A 23657-nucleotide genomic window follows, 5' to 3' on the forward strand; every position below is an offset into this window, starting at 1 on the left:
GCATTAAAAAGCACATTGGAAATGTAGAATAACACTCTTTGTGTAACAAATATTTTTCTTTAAAATGACACTCTTTGTCAAAAGAGGGAGTATTATTATCATTCAAGACCGTTTTGGTCATTAAAAATTATTACTATTAAGTATTTATATTATGGGATACAGTAGAAGATAGACTGACAGATAGAATCATAGATCTTATTTTGGGGGTTATGAAACTTATTAAAAACACAAATGACGAGAGAGAGTGAAATGGTAGATATGACTAAGACCCATTTCATTAACTACACGAGAAGAGATAGTGAGATGGTTGATCATGATATGACTAATTTATTAAAGCACAAACGACTAACGGGAGAGAGTGAAACGACGTTGTCCAGGAATGAGATGAACGTTCACTTTTGCATAACCTGCATAATCGAAGCCACCGTCTGGATAAGAGTCATTACCAGCAGAAGCGTGGCAGCAACGGTGGCCGTACCTCTCCATAGATTACCGAAATACTGGCGTCCGAGGATGGTGCGTGACCTATTGAATGGATTATCATAATAGGCGTTGACTCTAGACGCTATACCAGCATAGTAAGAACGACTCTCGACGCCCGAAAAGAGTGTGTTCACCATCTCCGCCACGGCCACCGAACTGTATCATCAAACAACCATTCTTGAACTTCACATCTATCGAGAACTCATCTGTCACGGCCTTGAACTTCACTCCTGCACTGTGTAACTTTGCCGCATTATACATGTTTTTAATGATCGGGTGCTCTGTTGGTTTTTTCGACGACCCATGTGTCTCCATGCGATGAGTTTTGAGTCGTTCAAGACGACTCTTTTCTGTATCTCCTGAACCTTGTATCTCCATGGGAACACATTGGAAAATATCAGATATATATCTTGATATGGTCTTTAATTGCTGGTTTTCTTGACCCATGTGTCTCCTCCATGCGAAGAGCTTCATGACCTCCAGGACGACTCCTTTCTGTTTCTGTTGACTTGTGTGTCTCCCAGCGGGTAAATCGGAGTAGACCAGCTAAAGATATCTGAATTTACTCCTAGCTTTTCTTTTGGACTTAAGTGTCTCCACACGAACACATCGGAATAGATCAGTGAAATGTTTGAATTTGGACTCATCTCTGATATTACCTTGGAATCTGAAGTAAGTGATGACTATCTGACGGAGAGTCTGGTTCGGGCGGAGTAATGGAACGATAGGATCGAAGAGTTTCTTGAGGATGAAGTAAGGAAGTTGATTCTCGAGCAAAATGAGGTCTTCATCCACAGTGGTTTGAAGACAAGGCTGCTCAAATATAGGATCCCATGTTTTGTTGGTGCCTGATCCTTGGTGCACAAGCAAGGTGTAATCTTTACTCCTTAGAGGGAACTCAAGTATGAAAACAGAGTCGTGTAGGATCATGTCCACGAACTTTATAGATTCAATCCAGGCAGTCGATTCAGAGTAGTTGTGGCGAGGTAAAACTTCTTATGCCCCTCCATGTTCAAGTAGCCCATTAGCTTTGTGTTTGTGATATCTCCACGAGACTTGAGAGCTTGAGATTTTAAAGAATGGTGAAGAGGTCCAATGAGGAGTAGTTGTGGCGTGTATGTTTCTGGATTTACACGACGTAGACGATGAGGGACTCGGTAGATGCAACGGTGCTCAGGATTTGTAGGAAACCACCACATCCCGGGAGCCGATTCGTTAAACTCAAGAATCGTGTCCGGTTCATGATTCAACCTTCGGTTCATTAATTATTTTCAAAATGTAACCCAGTGCCTTGTCTCTCTAGAATCTGGAGTTTTGTCTTGTAATAAAGAGATAGAAAGTGATAGTTTTGAGAGAGCAAATGAGAGGAAATGTGAAGGAGAAGGAAGAAGAAAGACGACGAGACAGTACTTAACGTTCGTAGTTTCCCTCTTAGTAAGTATTAAATGAGGAGGGAAAGGAGGAAATTTCCACACGAACGTGTCCATGTACATGAAAGTCACTTGTTCACATATGTAGTAATAAATTGCACATGTTAATTTATATATTAACATAGGCTTGTGGATTCAGAGCCCAATGTCGTTCGAGATCCAGTCTTTTTTTTTTTTTACTTAATTTGCTGTGTTTTTCTAGATCTTCACAATAATGGATCCTTATTTTAAGGTCAAATATGTTTATTTCTAGCCCTGGGCGTTCGGTCAGAACCGAAAGAACCGAACCGATTAAACCGAGATTTTCGGTTTTCGGCGGTATATGTGAGAAGATCAGCAAACCGATCGGCAAAATTAATTTGGCAATTCGGTTATAGGGTCGGTTCGGTTCGGCAAGGCATAACCGATCGGTTTTAATTAAACCGAGTAATATATACCTAATTTCCATTAATCCTAATCCTAACCCTAATCATTTTGTATTTCTCTCTTCAGCCGTCTGCCTCTCTTTCTCTCTAGGCGATTACAATACATCTCTCAATCTCTCATCATATTATCATCACCACCTCTCTTCTTCATCCTTGGCATCTACAACTCCTCTCTCTCTCTCTCTTAAACGTGGTGTAGAGATTGACCTTTTGACTGTCCAAACCTTAATTGCTAGTTTCAAACGAGTAAGTCTGCTTCTTTTGCATTAGTTTGTGTAGTAATACTGTATTATTTTGTCAATCTTTCGTTTGTTTTGCAAGCTCTTCAAAGAGAAATCTATTTGGGAACAAAAATCTTTAGATTTGACCGATTTTGAGAAATCTATTTGCGTTAATTTTTAGATCTCACAGATTTTCATGGATATTGAATTATTTTCTTTTTCCCTAATTTTTTCCAGTTGAGATGAAAGACTGCATGTGGGTATGATGATGATATGTGACAGATCTCGTCTGTTGTAGATCTTTTTTCCTTTCTCCATTGAAACAAGAGGTCGTCGCCGGGGTTGGATGTCTCCGTCGCCGGGGTTGGATGTCTCCGTCGTCGAGGTTGGATGTCTCCATCGCCGCCATTGGATGTCTCCGTCTGTGAAAACCCTAGGTGTTAATGGGTTGGGCTTTGTAAATTTATGAATTGTATAATTTTGTTAATGGGTTTAGGCCCTTTTTGTCAATAGGGTTACTTTAGGCTTTTTTTAGTCCATTATCTTTTTTAATTTGGTAATTCGGTTTAAATAAACCGAAATAGGGAAAAATTCGGTTTAATTCGGAATTGATTTAAAACTCGTTAACCGACCCGAAAAACCCGAACCGAACTTTTAATCGGGTTGATTCAGCGGAAATTTTTGATAACCGAAATTTGAAAAAACCGAATAAACCGAACCGAATAACCCGATTAAACCGAATGCCCAGGCCTATTTATTTCGGTTGATGTTCTTATCCTTGGAAATTAGCTTAAGAAAAATCTTATACATGCATTTGTTTTATTACAAAATACTACAGTATATATAGTTGGATATAATGGCAATTTGATGTAAATATATTGATTGGTAAAAACAGTACATGTGAATAGGAAAGTCTTGTAATGATCTCACAACTAACCAAATAAAACTTATTCATTTATTTACAGAGTTGTCTCCACTTTAGTCTATGCTAATAGCTGCTAGTATATGATAGTTTCAACTTTCAAAGCTTTCCGACGATCCTTCTTACTCATAAGAAGAAAGTACTATAAAATTCAGTATATATGGTGATGATTGAATATTACTATTGTTGATAAACTTGCCCAAAAGTAACCCTGAATCTCTTTTTAACCTCACTTATTATGGTCAAGCAAGTGTTGCTTTTACTTATAATTAAACATCCTTTTTTTCCACCATGCATGCATACACTTATGAGTAGGTAATCAAGTACAAATGGGTGTTTTCGTACTACTCATGGATCACAATCGAAATTGAAGAGGAACTTGGGGATGTAGGTACTGAAACAGAAGATCGATCATATCCTTAAGTAGGTAAATCATTAAATTCTGTACGATACAGTATTTGGTAGATCATTTTTGTTTTAATGTTAAATTTTCAAATATAACTGGTGAATTTTAAGGTCAATAGAACAGAGCATGAGATTGAACCGATCGAGCTCTATATCCGGAGATAAAGCCGACTGCTTTAGTAAAATCAGAATCGTTGACGAGTGTGTTGTTCCCGGATCCGTATCTGTTACCGGATCTATCTCTCGCCGGCGAATGTTGTTTGGGGTCCCGAAATTGCCCCTGATCTTTTGTTTCTTGACGAAGAACTCAAAGTCCAATCACCGTTGCCGAACATAGAGATTTCGAAAAAAGAAGGAAACGAATCTGAAGACTTCTCCTTTAGTCTGTGATGACGATTTCGAGTCTTCGTTTGACCATCATCACTCTTTCGATTAAAAAAAAAAATCATCCAAACTTTGGGATGTTTTTCTTTGGGGTCCATGATGATGTGGATGCATCACGACCGTCAGATTACCTTTTTAGTCTGAGTGACGTGGACTGTTCAGATAGTTTGGAAGTTATTTCAGTATTTATACCTGAGTTCTGTTAAGAAGAGATATAATTTCGACTTAGCAACAGAGATTACATCAATACAAATCCAGTTCGTCGTTTCTTCTTAGTTCATATCGATTTCTACCAAAAGCCTCCCCAAATCTTAACTTGTCATTCAATATTTTAAATTGTTGTTTCTCATATCAACAACATGTATTTCGGTTTGGATACGGTTCTGTCTTTTAGGTTTACGGGTATTTCGGTTTTATAAAAAATGAAACCATATAAAAACTCAGTTCGATTTGGTTTCAATTGTTACGGTTTTATTAGGTTATTCCATATTTTACAAAAAAAAATTATATTTGTTGCATAAAATTAAAAAAATGTGCGAAATAATATATCAGTCAATAAGTTATACGTAACTCAAAATAATATAATCTAAATCTAGTTTAGGAAACCCAAAGCATCCTAATAATTTTAAAAGTAAAACCCAAAGAAAATAATTCAAATAATTATAAATATAATAAAAAAATCTTAACAACATCCTTCCTAGCAATTGCACGGTTATGTCATCCAAGGAGGAGTGTTGTAAAACACGGATGTGTGGATTTCCATAACCGGTCCATACACGGCCCATGTACGTCCTAGAGTTTACAGCCCATGGCCGAAGGCCCATCGGCAACCTCCTTTGTACTTAGTCGGTTTAGTGTTTCCTAAAGTGATAAGGGTTTGTCCTTCACTATATATATGTATGATTATCGAACACCTAATGAAGAATAAGACAAGAGAAAACCTCTTTCGATTTCTCTAATCTACAACAAAATATAATATAAACTGCACATATATAATTAATATATAGGTATTCTAAATATTCATACTATTTGGTTAATAAATATGACAACCAAATAGATTTTTAGACTAAATCATAATCAAACCAAAATCATTTATTTTGGTTTAGTTTGGTTCGGTTTTTTTGGATTATAGTTTTTTTGTCCTAATTTTGTGACGGTAGACATGATGTAATCATTTATTTAAAGGTTTTCTCCTTCTACCTAGTACCTAGGACTTACACGATCGTTCTAACTAATACATGTTCCCTAAAACCCAATCAGTATTTCAAATTAATAAAACTATTCTTTTTTACTAATAAATTGCCGGGCTATATTAATCTATATACCTGGTTTATAGCCATATACCTGGTTTATACCTGGTTTATACCTGGTTAATCTATAACGAAACAATAACTGGTTTATACCTGGTTTATACCTGGTTTATACCTGGTTAATCTATAACTAATAAATTGCCGGGCTATATACCTGGTTTATACCTGGTTTATAGCCTCCTGGTTTATACCTGGTTAATCTATAACGAAACAATTAAATTTATAGCCATGATAATTTTTTAATTAAGTAACTAGGAAAGAGAAACAAAACACAAACCAAAATACTCCTTCCTCTTTCAATTAATTACAGAAATACATTTTAATTAATTACATAAATACTATTGATTAAAAATTTGTTTTTTTTATCATTGATGACACTATTTATTTTAATACCAGAGACACTATTCATCACCGGATTCTATTCATTACCACCTATTAACACTGCTATTCATTACCACCTATTTATCACCATATAGTGTTAATTTTTTTGTGATTTGTGTGTATAAGTATATTATTTACATGTTAAATAATATAGTATCCTGATAAGTTCACATAACATATGTGTTATATGGATAGTTATCATGTTAAAGGAGTTATTATATTATACAAAATAATATAAAATAATTGTGAATCAAATTTCTTTTTTAAATTTATCTTAGTTAATTAATTTATAAAAATACATAAATATATTACTAGCGATAACAATAATGTTAACACACTACACATATTTGTAACATGCTAAATACAAAATACAACAAATAATATTTATATTAACCAGTTAAGATATTAAATAATATTATACATTAATAAATTAGGATGCCGACGAGGCACATAACAAATGAATATATTGTATGTAGATGATTATTTATTTATTTAACATGATAATATAAATTGTATGTGGATAAATTAACTGTTAGCACAATACAAATTATAAACATGCTATCTAAAATATTGTAAAAAAAGCTATATAAAATATCAACATGACTTGGAAACTTGAGGTTCCTCCGAAGGTTTAACATTTCTTCTGGCAGATTGCTTCCGTCTCTCTCCCTATAATGGAGTAGCTGGTATATTGGGGTGTCCGGTGCGATACTCTATGTAAACGATGTGATTCGGAGGTGAAGACTATAAATCACGCTCTTTTTGAGTGTTCCCATTCATGTCGGATCTGAGATTTGTCCCCGATTGCTTCGAACCCTGGGGGGTTTCCCTATGGTTCAATATATTCGAATCTGGATTTTCTCTTTTGGCGGGCATTATCCCAGACGGATGTCCCGGATATATGTCTACGTTTACCGTGGCTCTGTCAATTTGGAAAGATAGAAATAAAAAAGGTTTTCAAGGAATTGAAGCGGAACCAATTGAGGTTATTAATCAGGCGACCAATGACAAAGTGTTATGGGAAGAGGCCAAGTCCTTCTACTCAGCTGCACTAGATCCTTTGCCTGTGGAGGTTTGGGACCCTTCTCCCCGGTGTCAGGTTGATGGTTCTTGGAAGGTTTTGGACCCTTTTGTAGGATTGGCTTGGTTGTTTTGTGACAGGGAGGATATCACGGTGCTAATGGGAGCACGAAGTCAACGACGGAGCCCTTCTCCCCTACATTCGGAGCTTCAGGCCTTGATTTGGGCGATGGAATCCCTGCTGGCGAGGGATGTCGATTGTCAACGTTTTGAGACGGATTGTACAGAATTAGTGGCGATGGTACAGTCTCCTGATGAGTGGCCCGCTTTCTCCAACCTGTTGGATGATTTTTGCTTGCTCCGCTCTTCCTTTCCTTCTTTCACGATTTCGAAGATTCCAAAGACATCTAATGTTCGGACAGATCGTCTTGCTCGTTCTTCGAGATCTTTATCTTCTGAAATTTCTTTTGTAAACTCTTATCCTCCGGTTTGGGCAACCAACCTTGGAGTTATTTTCTAGATTAATGTTTGATTGACAAAAAAAAAAATCAATAGGATACAAAATTATCTAAAAGATAAATGGTTTTGTAGCAAATTACATATCTTTGTAACATGTTAATATATTGCCAAGTTATACCAAAATTTCCAAAAAATTTCGATCATCTGTTTCCGATGATGAGCATTGACGGCTCGCCGGTTCCGAGTTGGCTTAGTTTACTTGCCTCTCCTTCTCACCACGACACTTCCGTTGTTCTCCGCTCCGACTCTCTTGCTCGTCAATCCTCCTACGTTGCTCTTCTCACCACTCGTCCCCATCAATTGAAACATATCACAGTTGATTCAACGGTTTCAACCCCAGGCAGGATTCAAAACCACCACAGCGACACTTGATCGAACGGAAGAGAAGAGAAGAGAAGAGAAGAGAGAGAGATAAAAAAATAAAAATAAAAAACCAAATAGATACAGGGGTAATGATGTAACTTTAATGACTTTTGTACTGTGTAAATAGTGACGTTTTGTGAGTCGACAAAAAAAAAAAAATAGTGACGGCTGAGGGTATCTGTTATAGACACCTAAACCCCATTGTGTAATCATGTTTATATAAACACGCAAACCCCATGAGTACTCCCCTCAGTCAGTTAAGATACAAACAAAGTTTTGAAAGAAAAAGTAAGCTCTCTCTCTCTCTCTCTCTCTCTCTCTCTCTCTCTCTCTCTTTTCCGTTTATCGTCTGATTCCCTCTCTCTCCAACGACGGCGGCCGGAGCTCTGGGACTCTATCTCTCTATCTCTCTTTTCTGTCCATCTCTTTCCCGCACGTTACACAGAGGGTTTTCTTACAAATGCTTTCGATTCTAGGTTTAATCTCCTTCCGGAGCTAGCTTCTTCTCTTCTCTTCTAACTAGCTAGTCTTCTCTCTCAAGATGGTTCCTCTGCACCCGTTTTTCCTCTTCCCGCTACTCTCTCCTTATTTCTGTTTCACCAGATCTCGTCCTTCGTCTCTCTCTCTCTCTCTCTCTCTCTCTCTCTCTCTCAGTGTTCTGATATGATGTTCATATTTTGCAGTGATGCGTGGGCTCCGTACGCTCCAAGAAGCTCGCCATCGCATTTTCCAAGGAACCAAGGTTAATCTTTTCTTTCTTTCTTTTTTTGGTTTTCTGGTGTTTACAAGTTTAAAAGTTTAAACAGATAACCTAATCAGGTTAGTAGGATGTTAATATGATTTGATTACTTTATCTGTTTAAACTTTTAATTAGCTGGTCAGTTGGTTTTCTGGTGTTTACAATTCAATATGTAATATGTAATCGTAGGATGTTAATATGATTTGATTTATCTCTGTTTGAATTAAGACATCCACTTTTATTTTGGTCCAGTATTTTTCCGGCTCTAAAATAGATATGGTCCCGGCTCTCTGGTTTTGCTTACACCAGAGAATTTTAGATTTACTGATGAGTGTGAGTGTTAAGTAAACATAATTCAGGTATTTTAGCCGTATTAGTTGTAATCGGTCTCTCTGTTTCAGGTTATAAAGGCTGCTATTATCTCCACGAAGACAATTTCATCAGAAGCCGACAAATCCAACTATTTCCAGGTTTTCTTTTTATATATGTTGTTGAATCCTAATCCATATTTAGCCCGATTAGAACTTGCCAATGCTTCCTTGAAACTTCTTTCCTCAAAGCATCTCAACCAACATGTCTTCATTCTACTTGAAGACTTCCTTGCAGCTGCCCCGTAGAACCTTTTTAAACTTAGACCCTTTTATGATGCAAAATAGGTGAATCCGAACTTCACTAGTTCTTATTTCTCAATGCAGTTTAAACCCTCTGCACTTTTATCCTGTCCCGGACGTTCTCTCATTTGCTAAAACCAGGATTTTTGATGAGTCTTCTTTTTATGCTGAATGCACAACAATCTCAGAAAAATCTCTTGTAGCTGACCTTAACACATCCTCTGCAACACCTGCAGATTGTCCTCTTTAGTGTCTCATTTGGAAGAGACAACTAAGTCACCTTACGTAATCCTCATCTTCTAAAACCCAAACTTTCAGAATCCTTTCTGAACCTTTGAAGAAATCTGCAACTTGTACTCAACTGTCTAGCCAACCCACGACTTCTGACCAAAAAACCTGAAAACTTTTATTTCCTGCTTCCTTCAGAATGCGACCATGGTTTAGCTATGAACCTTGTTGACACACACTTTCCTTAGCTTTCCTTTTTTCTTTCAACCATACTGAACTCCCATGAATCATCCTAAACAGTGTCTTACACTTAAAGATCTTAACTGTCCGAGACAACTTTTGAGAAGAATACTCCACCTAGAACCAAAACCCGACACTAAAATCTCTCACTGACTCCACCTGGAACATGAACGCTTCATAATATCTTCTGTCTCTGGATCTTAGCTCCATCTACTTAAGTTCACATCCACATCACTGTCATCTTTGATCCACTTAAAAAATTTGTCATGTGAAACAAACTCCTCACCATGACCTGATACTTAGATTCTATGTCATGACTTAGACATAAAATTCTCCCTTTCTGTAGTCACCAAAGAACTTTGCTTCAACAGAACCTCTCAATCTGATTATTGCCATCAAATTGAATTGGCACTAAATGCCTTAGTCATACAAACCAACTGACCAGCTATTAAACTTGCTATAATTTTAGACTTCTTGAATCTCTATGTCTATATCCTTTTTCCATAACAAGCTGATCTACTTTTCTTCTTTACACTCTTTGTCATGAGCCATAAGAACCAGAAACCTATTTCTTTGTTGCTCGATTTCTGTAAAACTGATTTTCCTTATCAGCTGTCCATCATCTTAAGTCATTTCCAGGTTTTCTTTTTATATACAGTGTAAAAGACTCGTTAAATACAGAGTATAAGATTGGTTAAATATACATATCTAATCTCTTTTTGTTTCTGGTTATCTTTTTGCAAGGATGCTAAAACTGTGGTTATGGTGGATTCTGAAAATTGCCCAATAATTAGATCTAATGCTTGTTACTTCGCCAAAAATGTGAGAACTGCTCTCAACAAGGCGAATTACAGAGGTCCTCTCTCTATTTTTGTGGTAGGGAATTTCCAAAATATTGGCTATGATGTCCAAGAAATTCTCGAGCTGACCGGAGTTGATCTAGATTATGTGAAGCCGCCTGAGAGGCCAGGTAAGAGCAACATTTGTTTGTTTTTTTTCTTGTACTATCAAAATGATTCATATTTTATAACCCGAGGCATTGCTTCTTTTCAGTAAACAAAGAAGATAAGAAAGAATTGAGTGATAAACGAATTTTAAAGATGATGACGAAGTGGACGTATGAACATCAACATGAACCTACCAATGTGCTCCTTGCCTCTGGAGACGTAGGTTTTGTTGATTTTTTATGGGAAGCAAGACTAAAGGGTCATAACATATTGTCTGCACAACCGGGTCCTCAACGATCTTCTCCTTTCCTAAATCACGTTTCAACCACGGTTTGGCTTTGGGCAAGCCTATGTTTGGGAGAGCTTCCACTCATCTTACAACAAAAAGCTACATATGTGCCGCCGACTAAAAAACATCCTAGACCCGGTCACATAAAGCTCTTGTTAGATTCACTCCGTTTGTTGGAAAGAACAAGTGTTATTCTGAATAAGGATAACATCTCTTCTTTTCTTCAGGAAAAGCAAAACTTGAGTGTTAAAGATGTGCAAAAGGCTCTTGACAACGCCGTAAATATAGAAAAGGTTATTAAAAACGGTGAAGAGTATGAAGTTGTTGATGCTGCTGTTTCTGCCATTGCTGAGAATGTGTCTCAGGTTAGATGGGTTTTTCTTCCTATAGTTTAAAATTGATTAAAACTGCAATCAAATTCACCCTTGATTTGATTATCCACTAAATTTTGAAATTTGATTTCACTCATCTTTTCTTGATTTGATTTGATTCAGCTCATTGGTAAAACACCCATGGTGTATTTGAAGAGTACAACAAAGGGTTGTATAGCCAATATTGCTGCCAAGCTGGAGATTATGGAGCCATGTTGCACCGTGAAAGATAGGTATGTAGTCTAATCTTTGGTTGTTTGTATGTTTTTAGTTGAATCTTAAGTCTAAAATTCTATGTTTGACGAATTTCAGGATTTGGTACAATATGTTAAGGGATGCTGAGCAACAAGGATTGATAACACCTGGAAAGGTATCCATTATAGTTTGAACTCTCTTTTCTGGTGGTAATTGCTTCATAATTGTGTCAACTTTCTAACATCTTGTCCTTATTGCACTTATTAGAGTGTTTTGGTGGAACCTACAAGTGGAAGCACCGGCATCGGCCTAGCATTCATTGCAGCTGCAAGAGGTTATGAAGTTATTTTGACAGTGCCATCATCCATGAGTGTGGAAAGAATGCTTGTTGCAAAAGCATTTGGAGCTCAGCTGGTATTAACTGATCCTGCCAAAGGCATGACTGGAGCAGTTGAGAAAGCTGAAGAAATTTTGAAAACCACTACTAATTCTTACATGTTCAGACAATATGACAATCTTGCCAATCCAAAGGTTTGTGGTGTCTGTTTTTCATATTATGTGGTGTTATTTCTAGTCATGTACCATTAGAGGAGAACTGAAAGGTGAAGGTAGAGACAATTGCAAGCAAATAGGCGAGTGAATATCTTATTCAAATAGGTTTAACCTAGTTGCATAAATCTAAACGGGCTTGGTCGTCATTGAGAGTTTAATAACGATTTTTTAGGGATTTGTTTACATTTATGTTAGGGATTTTAATGACGATTCTTCTCGCTTTTGTAAACTGCTAATTTATGTCATATTTATAATATACGCAGATTCATTACGAGACCACTGGTCCAGAGATATGGGAAGATACAAAAGGCATGGTGGATATATTTGTGGCTGGAATTGGAACGGGTGGGACTATAACGGGTGTTGGTCGATTCATCAAGGAGAAAAAACCCAACTCACAGGTAAAAGTAGAAATAAAAGTTCTCTTGAATCGATTGGAATGGAATGAGAGTACATTTGAAGAGGAATGAAGCAGTAAAATTCATACTTATTTGATGTTTAATGTTTCAGGTTATTGGTGTAGAACCTACAGAAAGCAACATACTCTCTGGTGGCAATCCGGGTAAGCCTTACTAACAATCAGTAATGTGTTTTTGAACTATGATTTAATATTCACGTCTGATTATTTTCTTGTATTTGAATACAAGACCTCACAAGATTCAAGGTATTGGATTTGGATCCATACCTAATCATTTGGATCAAAAAATTGTGGATGAAGTGATAGAGGTATGATTTATCTTGTTGGAATCTGTATGGTTATACAATTGGATGCTAATTACCATCTTATTTTTTTTTTGCTTTATACCAGATTTCAAGTGATGAAGCTGTAGAAACAGCAAAACAACTAGCTCTTAAGGAAGGATTGATGGTTAGTTATTGAAGTAACCTTGTCTTTGCAAGCTTTGGTGTCATGTGAAAGGTGAAGTAATAATTGAAGTAATAATTGTGTCAGGTTGGTATATCATCTGGAGTTGCTGCGGCTGCTGCAATCAGGGTGGCGAAGAGACCTGAGAATGCTCAAAAACTCATAGTGGTAAGTTAATTAGTTGTCTTGAAAACGGAAAAGGTGATGCATGAGTGTCTATGAGCATCAAAATCTCTGGGTTCCTTTAGGAAAAAGTAGGATTGACAAGTGTCTCTATTCCGTGGTCCCAGTACTAAGTTAGTAACTACAAAGAACCAACAGTCACTTGGTTATCTTTTTTAATCATCTTTGCTAAACGATCATCTATGAAACCAGCAAAGATTTTTGATTATGTAACTAGATCTTCCCCTAAGATGGAAACTATGAAACCGGTTTTTCAGGTTGTGTTCCCGAGCTACGGAGAGCGATATTTGTCTACCCCGCTGTTCGAGTCGGTTCGAGAAGAGGTCGAGAAAATGCAGCCTGAGGCGTGTGAACAGAAAATCTCAACAACTGAGGGCTAAGCAATTTCTTTTATCAATAAGAAGGTATTGATGACAGTCGTTTGAGTTCTATTTTGGATATCCATAATTAGTCTATGTATTTACTCAAACATTTCAGTAGGAAATTCCCAACGATGGATTAGAGATTAAATTCGATTAGACAAATTATCCCTACTTGTTTGTTTTATTGACCAGAAAAAAATGTAGACTTTTCTGTGTTACGTTCACATATGATCAAAACCATGACACATTCACTATTTCTTGTAGACCAATAATTTTTTTGTCAGAATATACACTAAAACACGTCAAAACTTTGGATGCGAAACTTATAATTGCTTTTCAAGTACTTTTGATGCTTTTCAGTTATCACGCATAGAAAAGTTCTGTCTTTTTAAAATTTTTGATCCGTAATTTTTGTTATGCTCAGAAAAAAAATGTCTCCTGAACTCAAAATCTTGCAAAGACAAGTTCTTGTTCTGTTTGTGACTCTGTTTTCATGTACGTACAACTCCCACGGCAAATATACACTGGAAGGATCTTTTCAATGCCGCAAAGGGTTTCAATGAGAAACAATGCCCTTTGGAACAATGCCCCTAGGACTCACACTGATACTTACCAAATTAGCAACCGAAGAGCTAACCATTTGTGCCTTGGAGGTTGGTGCTTAAAACCTTAGAATCTCAATTTACTTTCATCCAAACATAACCCTAAGTCGTGGTCTTATACATCGAGCCCACGAAGAAACTTGAGCTAGGTAGCTGTACTACTACTATACTTGCAGATAATACTTTAACACATTAATTGTTATAATTTCGACCTAAAGATTCCAGTTTTTTCTCTACGTAAGCCAAAACAGGGATCAGATTCTCTTGCTCACACTACTCAATACTCTCCAACTCATCGATGATTATGCCTTTCACGAGCCCTGCATTAGATTTGCTGCCTCAAAACATAAAAAAAAAAAGGTCACCTTGATAAATTTTGGGGTTACTTCCAATATTATCCAAGTTTTTTTTAAAGATCGGAAGAGAAGGGATAACATTAAAGGTTGTCAACAGAAGATACAATGCAGGCACAGAGGTTTTGGTTCTGTCAAAAAAGAAATAAAGAAAAAAGGAAAACTAACAATAACTAGTTGAACAACTCTGGTAGTTTCTGAAAACTAAACAACAAAATTCGGTCTGGTATACATATGTCTTCTACCTTCAACATCATGAGGTTCGCTTTAAATTGGTCTTGGGGTTTGTTCAACGCATGTTTCCCTCTCTCTCAAGACATCGATCATGCTATAGATTCGCTTCTCTGCTTTAGACCGGATCTGCAATTCATGAATGTGTTCTTAGCAGATTTACATATTAAGAAATGCTGTATTCGGTTCATTGATTCGTTTGAAACAGTTTCGAAGAAGAAGGTGTCTAACCTTTTTTCGCAATGAAAAGCACAGCATCGACAGTACCCTCAGCATATATTGATCTCCCGCAAACATTGTGCTGGAACTCAAAGGACACAGTGCAAAAGACAAGGATTGTTTTCGATGTTTCAGTTTCCAAGCAAATGGAGAAAGAGTAAAAGAGAGAGAGAGAGAGACAGTGAATGTCTTCAGTCTTGCAAGGACGTTTTATCTGGTGATGTCAAGTGATAAAGAGAAAGATAAATTTAGAAAAACGAAGTACGATAAAAAAAAAAAAAAAAAAAAAAAACACCTGGTCCATGGCGTAGGACACACCCAATTTCTGAAAGCAAGAAATAACAGCTTTTGCAGTACCAGATGCATCCAATTTGCTAGCTTGATGAGACTCCATCACGTATAGAGATTATAGCCAATCAGCCGTATTATGATACAACCTATAAATTCCAATTAGAGGAATATCTCAAAGTAAAAGAAGTACCAACCAGCAAACTGCTAAGACATGATCGCCATGGCTGCAAGAAAGGCAACAACCTAGTGGACAGAGAATAGGTAATATGGGTCAAAGGATGGGAGTTGATATACATAATTTAATTAAAGCTTTTTATGACACATTGAGTACTACGTAAGCACCTGTTTAACCATCTGTGGGGAGATCACAGCATAAATCTTTGATTCCTCGACAGTTTTATACAATCTTGTCCTGTCTCGAAGGGAACTCCTACTTTGTCATACAGCTCTACGTTATCTACATTTTGCAAAACAAAACAAAAAAAAAGCCCTCTGAAATCAACTAATGCAGATGAAAAGATTCCAAAAATCAGGTGGTGTTGTAAACATTCAGATAATTCTTCCAACATATTTCTATGCACGATTTGATCATAAGAATGTTTGAAGAAATGAAGTTTCTAAGATACAGGAGTGTACCAATTACTGCAGAAGGAATTGTGTAGTCGACAACAGTTAGTTCGGGATACTTCTCAAAAACCGAAGACAGAACCTGCTCTCTTTCAGTAGGACCTGTTGGAATCAAACCTTTGATTAATACCTAAACTTGAGTTGAACAAAAGGTGAAGAAGATCGAAGAAGAAGATAGAGGAAGAAGAAGCGACGAGAATGAGGGAGAAAAAGGGGTAAAAGGCTTTGGGCCATTAATATTGTTGTAAGCCCAAAATGCTAAGTGGATATTAGTGGTTTGCAAAACCATAGGTTAAATGCTAAGTGTGGCATATATATATGATGTAAGGAGTATAATGAATCTTATCCAGAAAGTTTTAAGAAAACAAAAGAGCTAAGCGGCTGAAACTAAAAAGTTAACATGGTATCAGAGCGAGGAATTAGGTTAATCTTTGTGATCTTGAGGGATTTGTATCTGTTGAAGGAATTATGGAGTCAGAGGGTAGTTCAATAGTAGAGAAGAAGAAGCAGTGTAAAATATGTAAGAAGTTCAATCATGGAGCAGACAACTGTTACCTTACACGTCGATATGAAGTCCAGTTTGCCTCCAAACAATTCAGACCAAGGAGAGGGTGTTTTGTTTGTGGGAAACCTGGACACTTTGGAAAAGACTGCAAAAGCAAACAGATTTGTCAGAGTAACAAGAAACAACAAACTCAAGAAGAAGAGTCAGCCCTGTTTAACACTGTTCACGTCGGAGAGGAAGTGAGTAGTGAAGAAGTATGGCTAATTGATAGTGGAGCAACTAACCACATGACCAAGGAAGAAAAACTTTTCACAGCTATTGACAGGTCAGTCCATATTCCTATTAGGGTAGGAAATGGTGCTAGATTAATGACTGCTGGGAAAGGAAATGTCGAAGTAATAACAAAGCTAGGAATTAGAGTAATCAGAGATGTATTCCTTGTTCCAGGAATAGATAAGAATCTCCTAAGTATACCTCAGATGGTAAGAAATGGATACCAAGTGCTATTTGTGGGAAACAAATGCATAATTCATAACCAAAATGGAGATAAAATTGCTGAAGTGGAAATGGTGAGGAAGGCATACACGTTGAGAATGCAAGTTCCTGAGGAAAGTGTGAGAATAACAAGAGAAGAAAGCATATCTGAATTGTGGCACAAGAGATTGGGACATTCAGGCTTCCACAATTTACAAAACCTTCAAACAAATCAGATGGTAAAAGGGTTACCAAAGTTTAAGGTAATCCAGGATGTGTGTGAAGCTTGTGTTAAAGGGAAGCAATGTAGAGTAGAGTTCCCGAAGATGTCTGAGACCAAAAGTGCAGATGTGCTAGAACTGATTCACACTGACGTGTGTGGACCAATGCAGACACCTTCATGCAGTGGAAGTTTATATATTCTCACATTCACCGATGACTATTCACACATGGTGTGGGTCTATTTCCTGGAGCTGAAGTCGGAAACTTTTGCCACATTCAGAAAATTCAAAAACCTGGTTGAAAATCAAACGGGAAAAAGGATCAAGAAGGTGAGATCAGACAGAGGAGGTGAATTTAAATCAGAACAGTTCTCAAGGTACTTAGAAGAGAATGGAATTGAGAGACAATTCACAGTGGCATACTCACCTCAGCAAAATGGAATTGCTGAACGTCGAAATAGAACTCTGATGGATATGGCACGAAGCATGCTCAAGGACAAAGGAATGCCTGACAAGTTTTGGGCTGAAGCCACATTTACTGCTGCATATCTCCAAAACAGACTCCCTACAAAAGCCTTGGATCTTAAGACACCCCTTGAAGCTTGGAGTGGCCACAAGCCCTCAGTTGCCCACCTAAAGATATTTGGGTGCATATGTCATGCCTGGATCCCTGCAGCAAGAAGGAAGAAGCTTGATGACAGATCAGAAAAAGCTATACTCATGGGGTACAGCAGTGTGAGCAAGGGATACAGGATATATGTTCTAAGAACACAGAGGATAGAAGTGTCAAGAGACGTCATATTTGAAGAGACCAAAAGTTGGAATTGGGAAACCCACGAAGAAGTAAAGGAACAAAGAGAGGCGGTACCCAACAATATCAATACCAATCAGAAAACAAGTATTGATCAACAAAGAGAAAGGGACTCAAGGCCAGAAATCCAGTCAAGTGACAAAAAAGAAAGAGGAAATGTTAGTCCCATACCTTTTCAACTAAGCGATAGTGCGCCAGAAGTGGGCAGCTCATCCCGAAAAATCCACAAAGTGAAGAAACTAAGTGAGATATATCGTGATGAAGAAGATTTAGGGAATGAAGCAAATCAGGTTGAAGAATCTTGCTACTTTACCTGGGAAGAGCCAACTACTTTTGATGAAGCCATGAATAGTAAGGAGTGGAAGATTGCAATGGGTGATGAGATTTACATCATTAACAAGAATGAAACGTGGGAACTGGTAAAAAGACCTACAGATAAGAAAGTTATATCAGTCAAATGGATATACAAGGTCAAATCAGATGAATGTGGTCAAATGAAGAAATTAAAGGCAAGACTAGTGGCAAGAGGGTTTACACAGACTTACGGGGAGGACTATGGTGAAACTTTTGCACCAGTTTCTAGACATGACACCATAAGGACCCTCATTGCTCTAGCTGCACAAAACAAGTGGAATCTGCATCAGATGGATGTCAAATCAGCCTTTCTAAATGGGGAAATTACTGAAGAAGTGTATGTGGAGCAACCACCAGGCTTTGAAATAGAGGGAGCAGAAAACAAAGTTTACAAACTAAAGAAGGCCCTATACGGCCTGAAACAAGCACCAAGAGCCTGGTACAGCAAAATCGATTCATACTTTGTGTCACAAGGGTGCAAAAGAAGTGATTGTGATGCAGCCATGTATACTCAAGAACTCGAAGGTGAAATCATGGTAATAAGCTTATATGTGGATGATCTTATTATTACAGGGAGCAATGAGGATATGATCAAGCAGTTCAAGTTAAATCTAAGTAAAGCTTTTGAAATGACTGACATGGGAAAACTCAAGTATTTTCTTGGGTTCAAGCTAACTTACATTGAAGGAGGAGTGTTTCTAAGCCAACAAAAGTATGCTAAACAGTTGCTGACCAAGTTTGGTATGGAGAACTGTAATAGCGTCAGCACGCCACTCTTGCCAAATGTGAAACGATATGATGATGGAGCTGAGCTACAAGATCCAAGAAAATACCGAAGTATGGTAGGGGGATTACTGTATCTTGCTGCGACGAGACCAGACCTTGCTTTTGCAGCATCCTACCTGTCAAGGAGCCTTTCAAATCCAAAAGAAGGAAACCTACAGGATGCTAAAAGAGTATTAAGGTATGTAAAAGGAACAGTTGGGTATGGATTAAGGTTTCAAGAGATGCACCAAACTGAGTTGATTGGATTCTCTGATTCCGACTGGGCTGGTTGTAAAGAAGATATGCGTAGTACTACGGGAATGTGTTTCACCTTAGGAAGTGGAATGTTTACTTGGCAGACCCAGAAGCAGGACACAATCGCTCAATCCACTGCAGAGGCAGAGTATATGGCATTGAGTGCGGCCACCAACCACGCAGTATGGCTGAAACGTTTACTGGATGAATTGAAAGTAGACACCAACAAAGGAGTTCCCATTTACTGTGATAACACGTCGGCTATAGCGATTGGAAGAAATCCTGTTCAACACAGGAGAACTAAGCACATCCAGATTCGTTATCACATTGTTCGTGAAGCAGAAAAAGAAGGAGTGATTTACTTACGTTACTGCAGTGGTGAAGAACAAATCGCCGACGTACTGACAAAACCTCTTGGAACAAAACACTTTGAAGAACTCCGATCTAAACTGGGAGTGGTACCAAAACCGAACGAGCGATGTAGCATCGAAGAAGATCATGCTCAAACCACTATGGCTGAACCTGAGTTGCATGTCACCAAGAAAAATCATTCTATGGAAAACCAGCATAAACAGAAAAAGAAGGGGATAGAGATGAATCCGGAAAAAGACACCAACTCGGGAAATAAGTTGAAATCTTCAAAGGAAGAGGTGATGAAAAGAACAAGAGACTCACCGTTGAGCTACGCAGATGTTGTGAGAGGTGTGTCTCACATGGGAATCAAAATCAACAACAAAGATTTGGAGGAAATAAAGATCAAATTTCAGCCTGGGAATTTAGAGATTAAATCAGAAGGTTTGAGAGGGAGTGTTGGAATCAAACCTTTGATTAATACCTAAACTTGAGTTGAACAAGAGGTGAAGAAGATCGAAGAAGAAGATAGAGGAAGAAGAAGCGACGAGAATGAGGGAAAAAAAGTTGTAAAAGGCTTTGGGCCATTAATATTGTTGTAAGCCCAAAATGCTAAGTGGATATTAGTGGTTTACAAAACCATAGGTTAAATGCTAAGTGTGGCATATATATATGATGTAAGGAGTATAATGAATCTTATCCAGAAAGTTTTAAGAAAACAAAAGAGCTAACCGGCTGAAACTAAAAAGTTAACAGAACCATGAACAAGAATCTCCTTTCCACAGACCTCAACAGTCTGGGCAGTCTTTTCAGCAGAACCAAATGACGTAGGAACAATATTCACTCCGGCAGAATCTGCCGCTTTGATGACAGCTAAGCTTTCCCCATTTTGCCACTGCATCCATTCACCTTAGGTACAGAGAGAGAGAGTTTCTTTTCATCTCTCTATTTTTTTTTCTTTCTAACTAAATATATAAAAACGAGAAATTAAAAATTAAATGAAAACTTAAACTTAAATACTAAATTAGAAAAAAACATTTGGATTTTGGATGCAATTAATTTCGTTAGACATTCCACAAATTCGATTTGTTTCCGTTTTGTTATGTGTAATTTAGTATTTAAGTTTAGGTTTTTCAATTAATTAAAAAACTAAAATTTAAAATTAGTTTTGTTTTTTTATTCTAAACTTAACAAATTTAAATAAAAACTAAATGAAAACTTAAACTTAAATAAAAAATTACAAAAAAAACATTATGGACTAATTGGATTTTGGATGCAATTAATTTCGTTAGACATTCCACAAATTCGACTTGTTTTCGCTGTGTTATGTTTATTTTGTATTTAAGTTTAAGTTTTCATTTAATTTTTATTTAAATTTGTTAAGTTTAGAATTAAAAAAACAAAACTAATTTTATTTTTTCATTAATTGACAAATTGAACAAATATAAATAAAAATTAAATGAAAACTTTAAACTTAAATACTAAATTACAAAAAAACATTACGGACTAACTGAATTTTAGATGCAATTAATTTCGTTAGACATTCTACAAATTCGACTTGTTTCCGTTTTGTTATGTTTATTTAGTAATTTAGTTTAAGTTTTCATTTAATTTTTATTTAAATTTGTTAAGTTTAGAATTAAAAAAACAAAACTAATTTTATTTTTTAATTAATTGACAAATTGAACAAATCTAAATAAAAATTAAATGAAAACTTAAACTAAAATACCAAATTACAACAAAAACATTATGGACTAATTGGATTTTGGATGCAATTAATTTCGTTAGACATTTTACAAATTCGACTTATTTTCGTTTTGTTAGGTTTAAAATAAACTTAAATTTAAATACTAACACTAAATAAAGCCTAAAATACCAAATTACTAAATAAAGTACTAAATTTTATTGAAAACTTAAACTTTGTAGTATTCAAGTTTTTAGTTAATTAAAAAAGCTTTAATTTTTGTTTAACAACTTATTAACTAAACTATAAGAAAGACAAGAAATATGTCCTCGAAACAAAAAAAAAAGATTATTTATATAAATTATAATGAAACTTTGATACGTATAGTCTGTCGGATTGGCTTGAATTGTGTATGTATATCGACATTTTCAATTTCAACTTAAATAAAATTTGAAGAAAAGGGCGTGGATATACAAAGGAAGAAATAAAAGAAATGAGGTAGGTCTTAGAATATTTTGGGCTTTCGATTTAACAAGGCTTGGATGGATAGGCCTATTAAAAGAACCCGGATCCGAAATAGCCAGAGCGGATAAAGAGATTCGGATATTTGCATTTTGAATTGAAAACTCCGCGCTCTCGCCTCTCCTCTATTTTCCTATCTTTGTTCTTTTGTCTTCTCCTCTAATTTCAAAAGAGCCGTTAGAGAGAGAAAGAGAGACGAGTCGAATCTGAGCAAATCGAACATTGGGATGATGGATTCTGCTTATTTCGTTGGTATTCTTGCTTGGATTAACTCCACTCTCCAACTTAATCTCTCCAAAGTCGAAGAAGAGGTAATTAAACCAATCTATTGAGTCATCTCGTTTTGTAATTTGGAATCGGAGGATCTCGGTTTGTGTTCATTTGTTTTGCAGAGCTTGAGACAAAGAGGATCTAGCTGGAGATATTCAAAGAGAATCACAGAAAAGCCAATAATCGTGCACCATACCAAAATTCTACAAAAGGGATATATCGTTTAACATTGCTATTTTATGCTCTTGAATCCTGAATATGAATTTCCTATCATTAGAATCATGACACACCTTAAAATATAGAAGGTTAAATAAGACTTCTCTCCGTTAGACACGTAGCAATGTTCGAAATACATAGCAATAGACACGTAGCGGCTGCGGTGGCTGTCCCTGTCCACAGGTCGCTGCAATACACGCGCCTGAGGATGGCGTGTGACTTATTGCATTTGTTGTTGTAGTGTTCCATTACTTCCGTTGCGATATCCATGACTTATAGCCACCATGCATGACTCCTAGACAGAGCTTGTTCACCATCTTAGCCACCGTACGATGTTGCCCAAGCCAATTGTTTATTATTCCTTACAATAACCAAAACCATAATGAATCAATCGATACTCAAGAGAAATATTAATAGGTCAAGCTACTAATTAAGTACACAACAATAGACAAGAGAAATAGTAATAGGTCAATCACTCAATCTACTAACTAAGTACCTTTCTCGACAAGCAAGTCGACGTCCTTCTCGGTGTCTATGAGGAAATCTAAGAACATGACGTAGTTACATACGTGGGCGTTGAACGGGCAATGGCATTGCTCAAGTGCCATTATGTTTCTAAGTATCATCTATGCATCGTCATCGGCTAAAAAACATGGTATATTCAAAACATCATTGGTGAATTTCACCTTGACCGACAGCTCGTCTTCCACGGCTTCAAATTTCACTCCCCCGGTGTCTAGCTTATCCGCATTATACATTTCATACATAGGCCTGAATATCCCATAACCATGATCTGGAACTGTCTCCACGTTCACGAGGAGCCTACTTCGCAAACCCAAAAAACAACAATAATGAAAAATGACATTAAAAAGAATAATCTAATCTAATATTGTATTTGTAAGCTTCTCTTTTAACTTAACACATTCTCAGTCCTTGTATATGCATAATTGGAGATGCTCAGCTCTTGTATGCATTAGTCCATGTTACTTCACTTAACAGTTACCATAGTAAAATTAATTTATTTACAAATTTAATTGCCGTAAGTAGTAACTACCGAGGAGTATAAAATGGTATATATGTAGAATTTAGTAGCCACGTCGAAAAAGACAAATCTGATGTATGTACTCTACTCTCATAAGTCACAGGTCACAAGGAGACAATCACCCATTCTTGTATTATCTGTTTTTGAAAGAACATAAAAACTGAAACATTAAAACCCGTGAGTTTGAAAACGAACGAAATAAAGGAATTGACGTTGCTCACCTCACATTCTCTCACAGTTTAAACAAATTATGATTAATGTTATATGTTTGGGAAGATACTTGTAAACACATTTAAAGTGTGTGATTGAGACGAATGATCGTACATGCTTTTCTATGATGTATAGAGCAATGATGCCAATGAACTTGATTAGAGGAATTCGATTAAGAGAGTGATGACACAGCCTGATACACATAATCC

At 36.7% G+C, this 23657-nt stretch overlaps 1 protein-coding gene, 1 long non-coding RNA gene and 2 pseudogenes across 5 annotated transcripts; 2 read left to right on the forward strand and 2 right to left on the reverse strand.

Moving 5' to 3' along the window:
- Positions 1 to 296: 296 nt before the first annotated feature.
- On the reverse strand, positions 297 to 1875 carry LOC104704185 (uncharacterized; annotated as a pseudogene).
- A 189-nt stretch (positions 1876 to 2064) lies between these two features.
- Positions 2065 to 3086, forward strand: LOC147940731 (uncharacterized). The gene is made up of 2 exons (XR_015561621.1): positions 2065 to 2584; positions 2797 to 3086. It is a non-coding gene; the product is annotated as an uncharacterized LOC147940731 (long non-coding RNA).
- Positions 3087 to 7576: 4490 nt separating this feature from the next.
- LOC104699853 (cysteine synthase-like) lies at positions 7577 to 13699 on the forward strand. 3 transcript variants are annotated; one of them, XM_087457835.1, is made up of 14 exons: positions 7577 to 8151; positions 8547 to 8605; positions 9004 to 9072; positions 10426 to 10651; positions 10735 to 11282; positions 11412 to 11521; positions 11601 to 11658; positions 11751 to 12014; positions 12299 to 12436; positions 12546 to 12597; positions 12682 to 12761; positions 12844 to 12903; positions 12988 to 13068; positions 13341 to 13699. In XM_087457835.1, the coding sequence occupies exons 1-14, from the start codon at positions 8100 to 8102 to the stop codon at positions 13461 to 13463; spliced, it is 1920 nt and encodes a 639-aa protein (XP_087313961.1). In that variant the 5' UTR covers positions 7577 to 8099; the 3' UTR covers positions 13464 to 13699. The 3 variants fall into 3 exon arrangements, 1 of the variants encoding a protein (XP_087313961.1); XR_015561620.1 differs by having other exon boundaries at positions 8071 to 8280; positions 12683 to 12761; XR_015561619.1 differs by lacking the exon at positions 7577 to 8151 and adding an exon at positions 8160 to 8339 and having other exon boundaries at positions 12683 to 12761.
- An 824-nt stretch (positions 13700 to 14523) lies between these two features.
- LOC104704186 (4-hydroxy-tetrahydrodipicolinate reductase 2, chloroplastic-like) lies at positions 14524 to 23202 on the reverse strand (annotated as a pseudogene). Its single transcript, XR_015561451.1, has 9 exons — positions 23189 to 23202; positions 22883 to 23018; positions 20264 to 20413; positions 15778 to 15870; positions 15484 to 15598; positions 15336 to 15384; positions 15208 to 15228; positions 14863 to 15064; positions 14524 to 14760 (listed from the first exon to the last, which is right to left on the reverse strand). The product of XR_015561451.1 is annotated as a 4-hydroxy-tetrahydrodipicolinate reductase 2, chloroplastic-like (transcript).
- Between the last annotated feature and the right edge of the window lie 455 nt (positions 23203 to 23657).

Source organism: Camelina sativa, chromosome 7 (genome assembly GCF_030686135.1).
Source record: "Camelina sativa cultivar CO46 ecotype springtype chromosome 7, ASM3068613v1".
NCBI classification, from domain to species: Eukaryota; Viridiplantae; Streptophyta; class Magnoliopsida; order Brassicales; family Brassicaceae; genus Camelina; species Camelina sativa.

Excerpts from the sequence above, each read along its gene's own strand:
- LOC104699853 (XM_087457835.1), top strand. The coding sequence starts at position 8,100 with ATGAGTACTCCCCTCAGTCAGTTAAGATACAAACAAAGTTTTGAAAGA. Across the intron at positions 9,073-10,425 it reads ACAAATCCAACTATTTCCAG|GATGCTAAAACTGTGGTTAT; the intron begins GTTTTCTTTTTA and ends TCTTTTTGCAAG. Across the intron at positions 13,069-13,340 it reads ATGCTCAAAAACTCATAGTG|GTTGTGTTCCCGAGCTACGG; the intron begins GTAAGTTAATTA and ends CCGGTTTTTCAG.